This window comes from Crocodylus porosus, unplaced genomic scaffold (assembly GCF_001723895.1).
Source record: "Crocodylus porosus isolate Cpor-Errol unplaced genomic scaffold, CroPor_comp1, whole genome shotgun sequence".
Lineage (NCBI taxonomy): Eukaryota > Metazoa > Chordata > Crocodylia > Crocodylidae > Crocodylus > Crocodylus porosus.
Window position 1 is genome coordinate 50146916 of NW_017728909.1, and position 12907 is coordinate 50159822.

The following is a 12907-nucleotide window of genomic DNA, read 5'->3' on the forward strand; positions in this document are numbered from 1 at the left end:
CGGACTAGATGATCTGCTCAGGTCCCTTCCGACCCTACAAACTATGAAACTATGAAACACAACAGAAGTTAGGTGCACATAAACCGGTTTCCAGGGGTTAAGAAAGGGCAGCTCTGGGTCACCTACAGTGAGTTCAGTAGTTTTATGCCAGTTAGATCTAGTTTTATTGCAGGTGCAGTTTCTATTGGCAAAATAGGCTGCTTGATAACAAATAAAGTACATCTGCTTGCCATATTAGAATTAATGCAGCTTAATATTAATGACTGGATAACATATTAGGTACATCCACATATCTGCTAACCTTATCTGAAAATCTTTATGTAACAAGCTTTTTAAGTCTGGCAAGGTCTGCTGTGGAGTTTTTGCTCTTCAGCTTTGAACTTCAGTTCTCACTTTAAGACCAGCAAACAGGCAGCAGCCAGGTGCCTGATGAGAGCTCTGTCTCGGGGCTCCTTAACTGAGCCCTGGGCTCCCCCTGCTCGCTAGAACGCCACCAGGGATGTGGGATTTTATTAAGGCTCCCTAACCCGCCTTTCACTGGGGAGGTAACTGGCCTGGCATTTCCAGACCACCCTTCCAAACTGTCATAATCAATTGTCATAACAGAATTTAAATCATCTACTGTTTTCACTGCATCCAAATAATGTTGCAATTCTGGCAATAAAATGGTAAGCAAGTTCCTATGATGTGAACTACTGGAACTATTTTAACAAACGCATGTTACTTCTTCCTTCTCACTCCCTTAACCTCTAGAAGTTCTGTATGCTTTTCTTGATTTGGTGACATTCTCAAAGCATCTTTAATAAGGTCCTGAAACAAGGTGTCTATTACTAGCATGCACTTGGAGCATCAATTATCAGTTGGACATAATGATTTAAAAGCTGTTCTGACTCAAATCTCAAGTACTGAACATTGATTCTTTATAAAAGTGGCTATTGTAAATGCCCAATAGAAAAAGAAGGTCAAATAGTTCCAAAAAAACCCTAATGTTGAAAAATAATTTTGGATTTACTGCCACTGATTGCCTTGATACAGATGCAGCATATCTTTTCAAAAACTTTGTCTACTTTCCTCCGTTCCTCTGACATTCTTTTCTTTCCTTAATGGAAATAAATTGGCCTATCATTGCCTCTACAAGATCTATTGTAATGCTAACTCTCCTCAATAACATATTAAACTGTGAGGCAGTATCAGCCAGAAGCCCACTGACATACACCCCAACTCGACACCATACAACCATCAATGCATGTTTTTACTACCAAATTGCCTTCATTTTTAGCAATTAACTTATTGAGAGGTAACATATGGCCTGTTAGATATATATGTAAAGTGTTAATTACCATTATTAAATGCATCCTTGTTGATTTTACAGGAGGAGGGTATCTGTTGGTAGGAACTTGTGGATTTCCAAAGTTCATTGGTGACTGCTGATTGACAAGAAATGTCCATCTTGAGGTTCACCTGATTTTCACTAGTCCTTGTTATATCTGAATTTGAAATATTTATCCCATACACACCATCCTGGTAAACTAGAGACGGATTTGAACTGTTGAGACTGTTTAGTGACATCCGTACTAAAGCTTCATTTATGAGGAATGTGTTTTCACCACTTAAGCTGTCCGATTGATTGTGGACTACTATCTGCATAAGAAAAAAACAGGGAAAGTATTTATCAACTGCTTCCTCCTCATCCAATGCTAGATGGCTGCTTCTTATATTGGGGCATCAAAACCTGACTGTGAAATTTGTAATGCATGCATGCTTTAGAGTACTTTGAACAGGTGTTGTAGAAACACACATGGCAGTATTCGTCTCAGCTCCACTCAAAGCACAGGAAAGCAAACTGCTATTTGCCAAATATCAAAGAGCAAAGGGCCAGGTCATAGAAGGTGCAGACATCTTGAGACTGACTGAAATGGCTACAGGCATGCGACCCTCTTGTAGATGCTGCTGAACTAGCATTAAATTAGCTAGCTTGGGTACCAATGGTATAGTAGCCATGGCAGCACAGATCTTAGTGCAGGCAAGCTATCCAAGCATTCATTTAAGACCACAACAAGGTTTTGTAGTTTATGTTAAACCCTGAGCTCTACAGTTACTCTATATCCAAAATAGCTAGTTCAATGCTGGCTCAGATATCTCCACCCAAGTAGCAATCACACCTTTAGACCACAGTATAGACAAACTTCAGAGCACGCAAAAATGGTTTCATAGCCGGGTTCAAATTTATAGGAGCTTTTGGAAAGGTATCTTCTTTACAAGCAGTTCCTGGTAGCGGCATTCAACAGACAGGGAGTATTTGTTAGTACCTAAGAATACCACAAGGACAGTTTTGGTTGCCAAGAAGTGAAGTTAAGCCTTAGCCATTGTGGAGTTTCTAGACCTTAGCTCTAGGAATTGGCAGTTTAAAGTTGATATTGGAGGCTGTGTATATTATGTGTGGGTGTTTCCTCTACCACAACCTATCAGTATTTCTCCTGGCCCATAATTGGCTCCTTTTACCACTACACTGATAAGCAATCTTTGTATTATCTCATTAATAAGTTCTGCCAAATGAGACAAAATTTCACTGTAAACTATACTAGGTCTTTGAGTTGTTTTAGTGCTCAGAGGGGATGAGTATCCAGCAAGAATTTATAATCAACAGTTTTCATCATAACTGGAGCAAAAGAGCAGATGAATAGCAGAGGCTGTGTCTCATTTCATACTCTGAGCACCAACTGGCACACTGCTCCTCATAGCTCTGGAGGTGGACAAGGGATGGTTCATGAATTTTTCTTGCCAAAACAAAAATGTTTTTCAAATAATTTTGTTCTATGTGAAACATTCCATTCAACCCCAAATCAAATGTTTCATCCTCGTGTGCTTGTAAAAAAACAAAAGAAAGAGGAGGAAGTGAAACAGAAGGAGGATTTGGAATTGGTGCTGCTGCCCTCCTTTTATCCAATATCTTGGGGGTTGGAACATTTACCCAGGATGCATGAAACCCAGGTTCAACTCTCTTTTCCATCTGATGCACACCCCATCTCCCACCTCCCGGGTGTGTGCCCTAACCCCAGGTTAGCTGGTACCCTGGTGTAGGTGCTCTTAACTCATGTCAACACAAAACCGCTTTATATGAATAAATAAGCATTCGCTGGAGTAAAACAGAGGAACCCCAGATCCTGACTGGATTTCCTAACTACCATTGTAGAGAAACATCCATTCCCTTTCACTCTGTCTCAATACATATTTAAAGCATTTTAAACATTAAAGGGCAAATCCTATTTCACTGATTCAACCTCTTAATTGGCACTTATGCATTGAAGGGTTTAAATCTAATTTTACTCCCTGCTGCCTGAGTCTCCAAAAAGCTGTTAACCCAGCAATTTATGTGATACATCATTATTTTAACTTTAAGACTTACTCAGAAAACAGTGGTGAAGAGGAGGAAGAGGACCCACTCTTCTTACATGTTAACAGTTCTCAAGTTACTCAAGCAAGTTAGAATAGGCTCGCATTTCAGCAACTAATAAGTGGTATAGGATCTGGACCTAAATATTTAAGCAACATTGGTTCTTAGTTCTAAGTTGCACCAACTAATAATGTCCCCCATTTGGGCTAATAAAGGCCCCATTTAGACCATTACATTGGCATGACTGGCTGAACTCCATGCCTCCTGGCACTGGAGAGTGAAGGGAGGAGGAAGCAGAGCCCATTATGCATGCTGTATGACAGCCAGGAATTCCCCACATTAAGAGGAATCCTCAGCTGCTTCCTCAGGGCAGAACTATAACAAAGGAGCAGGAGCAGGGGGTGTGGCTGGGGAGAGCCCCTTCAACATTTCTAGAGTTTGCACCTCTACTTGTAGAGATACCGTTTTCCTCTGAAAAACAGAGCATGGAGGGTGCCTCTTACTGCAGGAAAACATTGCATTCTACTATTTAATGGCAAAGTAGAAGTTGCAGGGCAAAGCTTGGCTCCTTGTGATAGATAACCTTTTTCCTATCCCCTTATGTTTATAACTGAATTTGATTTTTTTATATAATTTCAACAAGCTAAAAATCAATGTTTATTTTTAAACATCTCTTCCAATTTGTATCGATTTTTATTGATTTAAAATTTTCAGGACTGCCTGAAATTAGGGCTGTGGGGGGCAGACAATTTAGTAATGATAGTATTCAGTTAAAAGCTTTAAAAATCATGTTAAAATATAAAAAGTAAATATCCAAAAATTAATAAAGCATACCTAATCACGCTGAGGCTGCACCAGGTTCGGTGGGAGTTTGGCCCCAGTCACAGGGGCCAGGCTGGGCTCACCAGGAGTTTGGTGCCTGATGCGTAGCCAAGGCTCCCCCCACTCTGCCTACAGAGTGTATCTGTGTGCGCATGTGCACAAATGCATGCATGCGTGAGCAGCACCCCGCCCCAGATTTCCTTACCTCATCCCAGATTTTTTGTTGTTTACATCCGCTTTCTATAAATTTTGATGGATTACCAATGGAGATATGTTTCCACCAATATGTGTTGGGGAACTCACCATTTATCAATGTTTATTGATACAAATCAAATCCTGCCAAGCCTATTTATAACCATGGGCAAAATGTCCTTTTTGCACTGCTCTGATATTCATTTAAACTTGTTCTGCTTGAATTTAGGTCTCACAAATACCAGGCTCAAGAAAGCTGTCAGCTGAGGTATCAGGCCAGCCTCAGAGGCCACTTCCTGAAATGTTATCATCTTCAGTGCAAGTCTCTATAGCACTCTGGTTGGGCTTGTGGGGAAATGTATACCTGTTGGTTCCCTGAGGATGAGACTACTACAGGAAGACCACTCTGGCAGCTATGTTTCCAATGCCACAGTATCTTTTGCTGCATCTTCACCCTGTCTCTTTCCATTTCTACCATTCTTTGGCCCTCTCTAAGCCTTTCCAGGTTCTGCTGGTACTCCTGTAGCTGCAGACCCAGCTCTCCCCGGGTCCTCTGCAGAAGCTCTTCCTGCCATAGGCACTCTTCCTCTCTCTCCTGTAGCCAGCTCTCTCTCATCTCCTGCTCCCGTTGCCGCTGGTCACACTCCCGATACCAGCGCTGTTGCTCTTGTTGAAACTGGTGCTGAAGCTTGTGTATATTTACTAGTTCCTCCTTTTGTTTTTCCAAATTCCGGTGCTTTTCCTGTTCCAGGATTAGGTTTACACGAGAGCTGTGACCACGGCTGGTTCTTTCATGCTCCTGCAAAAGTATCTTATGGATCACAATGTGACTGTCCTGGATGGTTAGGGCTGCCTAGTCACCAAAACAAAAACAAATCTTAACTTAAAAAACATGAAATTAATTTAGTTAGTTTTTCATATAACTATTACATAAAAATCTTACTATTTTCCTCAAATAGCCATGTTCACAGACTCTTCAGAGCCCATTCATCACATGAGCATAGGATTATATGTGCATACATACGCTGAGGAACACTCTTAAATGCACTTAATCATTTCACTCCTTCCACGCAATTTTGAGTTACAACTGATAACAATAACAAACACCAATAATAATAGTAATAGGAGTAGTAGTAATTGCTGTTATTTATGTTTAACTTTTATATCGCAGCTATTTTCAAGTTGAATAAAAAAGAAAAGTAAAATATCAACATCTTTTCACACAATGAAGAGTTTTGAAAATGTTTGATTCAGAGATGTTGATATTTTCCCATTATTTTGTCTAACTTGAAAACAATGTTGAAATGTTGGAATTTTCTGTTGGATGAAAATTCTATTCTCCAACCAATTCTAGGAATTTCATATCTTGGAAAAAAGGTTTTCTGGACAAGCATTCTTCACGGTTCTTGGAAGAAGAATATAATTTTGTAAATATGTTAATTTATATTCTATACCCACTTTATTATTTGTATTATGTTATGGCAAAAAATCAGCAAAATTTAACATCCGTGTCTAAAAGTATGACAGGATAAAGAAATTAAAGGAGTAAAACATTAATGGATCCATTATTTTTCACAATTGTTACAATAATACCTGGATGCTGTACAAGAGACGGGTTAAATTCTGGATTGCTTGTACAATCTGAAAAAGAAAGAGAAGGATTTTCAAGATGACACATACCACAAAGTTTAATCAAACAACACATTCAGATTTGGGGATTTAAACAAACTCACCTCTGTCTGTGTAGAACGTGGGAAAGTCGTGCATTCTATCTACAATATAAATAATATATATATAGCTATGAACAGCAGTCATACATCATAAAATATCATCTAGGTCATGGTTTTTGTAAGACCTCATATACATTTTAATAATATATGCTATGATGAGTCTAACCTATTTTTGTCATGTGGAAAAAAATCAAAAGAGTAACTTGGAAATATCCAAGTTACAGTATATGCAGTAGAATGGTTTGTGTTCCTCAGAGTCAGTTATTATAACTTGTGTTTCTTCAGAAACCTATGTGCTAACATAGCAAGGAGCTACAACAGTTTGTATTAGTAAGCTACACAGGATGCCTCAGACACATTATAAAAGCCTGAAGCAAAGGCTGAGTGCCTTCAGTCCTCTGCAAAGTGCAGGAACAGCCACTAATGTTCACCCTAGCAAAGCTTGTTGCTATGAGAGTTGGCTCATTAATTTTATGCTTCTTTCTTTCCCAAGAACCTTTTAAAATTCAGGAACAGAGAAGTTACTCACAGCCTTTCAGCATGCACTACTGCCATATTTTCTCTTTCCCTGCCCTTCACTTCTCTCTTGTTCTATATGACCTTGCTATTTTTCTTCTTCACTCTTCTTATTTTTCCTTGTTCCTTCCCCAACTTTTCCTCTTTAAACATTAATGGAAAAGCTGCTCAGCTCTGCAGTTAGATTCCTCTTTGTAGTCCCACTGTGGCAAGGTCACCATACAAAAGAGGACTGATGACAGCAGAGCTTGAGCAGCACTGGAGAAGCACATGTGAGTGAGAAGTGGGGAAGGGAAAAGATGGGGACGACAGGAGGAGGAAACAGGACAGGAAGAAACATTGTCAAAAGGGAGGCGGCAGGGCTGAAAGCTGTTTACTGTGCTATACTACAGCCATTAAGCTAGAAAAGTAGAACAAAATGGAGGAAAGCCCATTATTCTTTTTAGCCCTATTTAAATACACTGGGCATGCAGTAGAATAAAGCCATGACAAATCAGAACATGACTTGGTCACCCAGTGCCCATGGCCCTCCTCTGAAAGTATGTCTGCACTGCTGTCAGTAGTTATCATTGCAGCACATTAATTACACTCAGAATAGGTTTAATTTAGCAAGTCTGAGTAACAGCAACAAGGAAGACTTCCATGTAGACAAGTCACTGAATTAAGCATTCAGAACACTCATACAGTCCATCACCATGGCTTCTCTGCTATTGCTACCCAAGGTAGTTGGCTGAGTATGTCTATCCATTTTGCAATCACTTCACCCAACTCCTTGGTAGACATACCATGAGGGTATAAGACAGATGGAACAATCGTGTTGATATCAAATTATACTGATATAACCTATTACAATGCAATTTATAGCTTCATGTTTCTGTACTAGTGCTAAAAATCCACAGCAACTTTGACCCCCAAGTCATTTATTCACTTTAGCTTCTAGCTAATGTATATCAGTACAGGAGCATGCAGATGTAATAGTTACAACACAATAGCTCTGACGGGTGCTCTCAGAAGCAGCTCCTCCTCCCTTTTTTAAACAGTTTAAAGCATAGGTTTGTCCATTGCTTACCTCTCTTCCATTTTCTTTACTTGGTCTGCCACCTTCTGGTAAATCTGATATATTATGAAGCAAAAAATGGTGGACCTACTATCTGGAGTGAGTCTGAATCTGTCTTCCACTGTGGTACAATGTTTACATCCTACCTGTTTCTTGTTCACTTTCCCAGTTCATCCCCCATCTCTCTCTTTCTACGTCTCTCCTTTTGGTTTTTGTTTCTCCCTAGTAACTATAGTTTTTTGGCCAATTTTGCTTCCCATTTTAATACATTTTTCTATTCACTGCTAACTCTCCTCCTCTTTTCTCCCTTTCTGTAAAATTATCAGTTTTCAGTTTCACTTTTCCAGATTCCTCTCCCCATCTGAACCACTCTCCCCACCTTGTCTACCTCCCTCGTTTCCCTTCTTTTCTCTGTGGGGGAAGTCTGTAACAAGTATTCAAAGACAATTTCCACACTCAGTCTGAGTTTACTCTCCATTTTACCTTTATAAAAAAGCTTCTTGCTGCCAATTAAAACTTCTTGTGTCTAGTCTCTGTTTTGCACTGATTTTTCAGTGTGAGGATTTGGCATTAATTGTTTTAGCTCTTTAAAGACTTCCATGTTTTAATCTGTTTTGGTTTTCACTCAATATGCAAAAGCAGCCTGGTGTAAGAACACAGGCTTCTTGTACTGGCCAGCTCTCAGTAGAGTGAAAGTCACCTGAGTGCAAAGGGCCACCACACCATCTATTTGTAAAATAAAAGATCTATGCCACGTACATGCCATAAAATGGGATTAGAGGAAGTCCCAGTATCAGTCCCACACAGATTAGCGTGTAGGATAAGGATAGGAATGGGCAAGGTCAATGATCTGTATTTTCAGAGGTCCAGTGGTCTTAACATGTTGCATGAGTGGCAATAACAGCTGTTATTTCAGTCCACAGGCTGAGTGACTCTTCTAAAAATATATCATGGTTAATTAACCACTGTGACTTTTGTTTCATTTATTTATTTTAACTTTATAAAATTCACCCAGTCAGTGCTTTGGGCACCAGTACAATTCTTAAGCACCTCATGCTAGTCATTATTTATCTGAATTGCAGGAGCCAAAATCTCCAATCTGGTTCAGTGTTTATTGTGCCAGGTGTGATACATAAAGATAAATCAGATAACAGTACCTTCTCCCCCATCCCAACATCTGTCTCTTCATTTACAACGTGCTCAGTATTGGGATTAACGTCACTACAGTCCTCATCTCCGTGTATTTCTGTAACTAGGGATAAAAAAAACCCCAAAACATGCATGTGATAGAAACAAGTAGCAGCTATTTAAAACATACATTGAAACCTTTTTCTGAAAAGGCAAAGAAATGCACATGAACTTTACAATAACTCACAGTATGCTAGAATTACAGATTTACCTAGGTTGTACCTATAAATAGATAAACAAATATATTCATGATGGAAATGCAAATGTGAGAAAAATGGCCCATGCCATTTTCTTCGAAAAATAAGAAATGTCAACTGTAAAAAAGCAATTTAAAAAATAAATGTTCTTGTACTGCTAAAAATACATTGAATCTATAGTTTTTATATTATTTATTTTGAATTCTCAAGGCTTTTAAGAACTCTACATTATACGATTTATAGCTGCAACTATTAAAAAGGTCATACTCTGTGCAGCAACTGAATTTCAGAACATCTAATGAAAATCAATTTGTTAAACAATAGTTTAAAATGTGATAAAATTTTGAATATTGACTGGATATTCTGTGTGTAGTATATGTTTCTCTGTATGTAAATATCTAATATTAATATTGAGTGGAAGAAGGTATACATTTGGGAAGATCGGCAGCTGGGGCAAAAGTGTCCACTGACTTCAGTAGAATTGTTATAATTTACAGTGGCTGAAGATCTGCTCTGGTGGATTGTGGAACACTTAGAAATGTCCTAGAAAAAGTAGCATTTTTATTTGAACCATCAGAAGTATCAAGTTTTACTTACAACTGATAGATGATCCAAAAATATCATTGGTACCAAGTGTGTGTTTCAGGCTATATTCTCCAGCACTTTCCTCTGGTGACATGTTTGCTTCATTCAGTTGTGAGGATGCTACAGCAACACGGAGGCTTTCCACTGAAAAAGAAAATATGAGGTATTATAGAATCCATGAATATCTTTACTGAGCACAAATCCATGTCAGGGTTTTTAGACTGGAATGCTCCCTTGTGAGTTATGGTATAACTAATACCATAAAAGCACCCTGAAAAATTACACCAGAAGTCAAAGTCAATCATGACTAAGGGTGAGATTACACATGACAATTAGACCACATTAAGAGCATTAATGTGTCATCTTGAATGATAACACAAAGACATCTTTGAGCTGCGCTACTTAGCTCAAATTAAGTCAACTTCTGGGTGTTTACCTGAGATAACCCACCAATCTGCAGACTTCAGTATCTCAGAAAGTACTGCCTCCAAGGTAGACTAGCCCTGGGCTGACGACTGGGAATAGCCAGACAATAGGTGGATGGGAATGAGGTGAGTGAAGAAAAAGGGGAAAGAGGTGAAGGGGGGCAGGGAAGCTAAGGAGAGAGGGTCATGGGGGAGGGGGTAAACCAGCATTGGAGGGGGGAAAGAGTGGGTAGGGGGAATAGGGGAGCAGGTGGGTGGGAAGGTACTGTACTGGTAAGAGGGAGGGGAAGGGATGTTCCTCCAATGTCTGCTCCTAGGGCCCATACAGATCCTACTGACCCTGCAAGCCCATATCAAGACACCACCAGGCCCCACAACTGAAGGAAGGGCAGCAAGTGGGGGGCCCCCAAGATCTGCTGGGAACCTCTCCTCCCACTGCTGTCACTGCTCTCAGGCTGACTGGGGTAGCAGGGCAGTGATCCCAAGTGGAGGGGGCAATTGAGGGTGAGGGCAAGATTTTGGGGTAGAAGGAAAATCTGGGGGCCAGTGGTGGACAGTTGGGTCATTTGGAGAGCAGAGGAAATGATCCAAACAGCACCGGGGGCCTTCCCACCTCCTCCTCAGCCTATACTGTGGCTAAAGAGGTGGCAAATGGGGCAGGCAAGGAGCAGACTTGCAGTCCGTAGCCATGCCTCTGCTGGCCAGCCCTCTTGCAGCAAGTCGGAACAGTGCACACTAAAGAGAGTATTAACCCCAATTGTGTGACTGATCACTAACACTTCTTAATCTTAGCACAGACTAACGTTCCTTTAGAATGAGCACCTGATAGCTCTAATACATAATTTCATCCTAAGACAATAGAGATAAATTATTTTAGTCCAATATTATTACCTTATTGGCAAATAATGGGAGCTTTGTACTGAAAAAACAATGTAGTAAGTAGTGCGGTAACATTATATTCAGATCATACCCTTCTGTTAAGCAATGATTTGTCTGAAATATTATAGAATAAGAGTTTCTTCCATCAGTGAACACTCCCAAAACATGGGCATTTTTTTTCCTATAGATTTCAATCTTCATTAGTCAGAAGTAGAATTTTTTATTCCCCTTCCTGCCTGAACCTCTTAAGCTTTTCTAGGGTCCAAATGTTCAGAATCTTGCAGCACCTGAATTAAGACTACCATAGCTTGTTATTTTATAGATGGGATCTACATATTCATCTAAGCTTTTTCTCAATACGCAATGTTTAAAAGTTGCTCACATCTCAAGGAGCTTTGAACCCAACAGCTAATGGCTAGATAGAGGTTTTCAAACAAGACCTACATTATAGGCCCTGGCCCAACTTATGGAGATTTCACTGGGTGTTGAAATGGTCTCCACAAATCTTCAGGATAATGCTTTTTAAAAACAAATTTCCATAAGCAGACAGCACTTCCAGTAACACAGGTCCCCTAGCTCCATGTTGAGACACAATATGTAACCCATACCATCAGCTCCTGCACCAAGATGTTTCTTGGCGGCGTCTAGACCAAGTATTGACCCAGCCTGATTTTGCTGAGCTTTTGAGACCTGACCAAATCACAGCAAAAGGCAAACTGGCTGAAGACCAAATATATATTAAAGTGTCGTATTTACTTGAAATATCTGACTGCAGAACTGTCTGTGCATATAGCTATAGCTTTATTTTTTTCTAGAAAAACTCACCTTCCCTGAGCGCTGTTGCCAGCAATGTGGCAGACTGTGGTGTTTCTCCAGAGTCAGGTTTGATAAGCAGGTGTGGCTCTACATGAACATCCTCAAATCCACACATATCTCCAAGCTCTGCATAGATACGAAGCTTGTCTTCCAAGTAATTACAGATCTGCTGGTCCTGGTTATTCAGAGATTCTATGAACAAAAATTGTACAGGTTATATTAACAGTAACACCTTTGTTTCCATAGACAATTTATTCATTACCCATCTGCCACATTAAATACGATTTGCTAATTCAAGCAAAGCACCTGCTTTATACCAAACCTTTTGAAAACTGCCGGGAGGGAGATTCACTACATGGTTTGCATTGATAAAAGCTGGCAGAGACCCTGGCAGAGAGAGTCCACCAGTGGCAGAAAGTCACATCAGGGAGGGATTTTGATGATGCAACTTTGCCTATGATTAGAAACAAGGCGGAAGCATACCAGCTGATGTCAATGAATACAAAACCATACATTTATTAAAGGCTCAAGTTACTTCAGCAAAACAAAACTGTATCAGCCGAGTATTAATTTGGAAACTTCAGTTTTGAAGACTTTTTCAGATGTTATTTTATATTGATTACAACGAGGTGAAAACTGCAAAACATCCTCATGAAAGAATATGCCTACACCACACAATGCAGCACTGCTTAGAAAGACAAAACCTAGCTCTAAATGTGCTAAGTTTGGTATTAGAAACAAACCAGTCATGCTAGTGTGGCACTTCATCCAGGCTAATTTACATGTCCATAATGCTTCTGGTGGCTGAACTAGTTATTTAGAGAAGGACTGGATCTAGCACTGTAAATATTAAAAAATAAATAGCTCTAACCTCCTTCAGAGCATTGCTTACTTGACCACTTCTATAGCATATCCAGTGACCAACCCAGCCATGCTAAACTCATCCACCATGGTGTCTGCTACATTTCCCAATAGTGGGAGAGATACTATACCTTGACATTTCTGAATTTTTGCCACTTTGGCCTCAGCTATCCGTCTGTCCTCATCAGGTTCACTACTTTTTCCTTCTTCCTCTGGGCAACTTGAACAAAACAAATTAAACAAAA

The 12907-nt window shown here is 39.8% G+C and overlaps 1 protein-coding gene across 7 annotated transcripts in view; it reads right to left on the minus strand.

Moving 5' to 3' along the window:
* ARHGEF28 (Rho guanine nucleotide exchange factor 28) overlaps positions 1 to 12907 on the minus strand; it is a 221277-nt gene that overhangs the window by 26441 nt on the left and 181929 nt on the right. For all 7 annotated transcript variants that reach the window (XM_019532256.1, XM_019532253.1, XM_019532258.1 and 4 more), the window contains 8 exons: positions 12794 to 12882; positions 11811 to 11993; positions 9694 to 9825; positions 8869 to 8963; positions 6142 to 6180; positions 6002 to 6049; positions 4773 to 5261; positions 1341 to 1641 (listed from right to left, as the gene is read on the minus strand). In XM_019532256.1, coding sequence (XP_019387801.1) covers positions 1341 to 1641; positions 4773 to 5261; positions 6002 to 6049; positions 6142 to 6180; positions 8869 to 8963; positions 9694 to 9825; positions 11811 to 11993; positions 12794 to 12882 — 1376 coding nt within the window. The remainder of the gene's footprint in view (positions 1 to 1340; positions 1642 to 4772; positions 5262 to 6001; positions 6050 to 6141; positions 6181 to 8868; positions 8964 to 9693; positions 9826 to 11810; positions 11994 to 12793; positions 12883 to 12907) is intronic.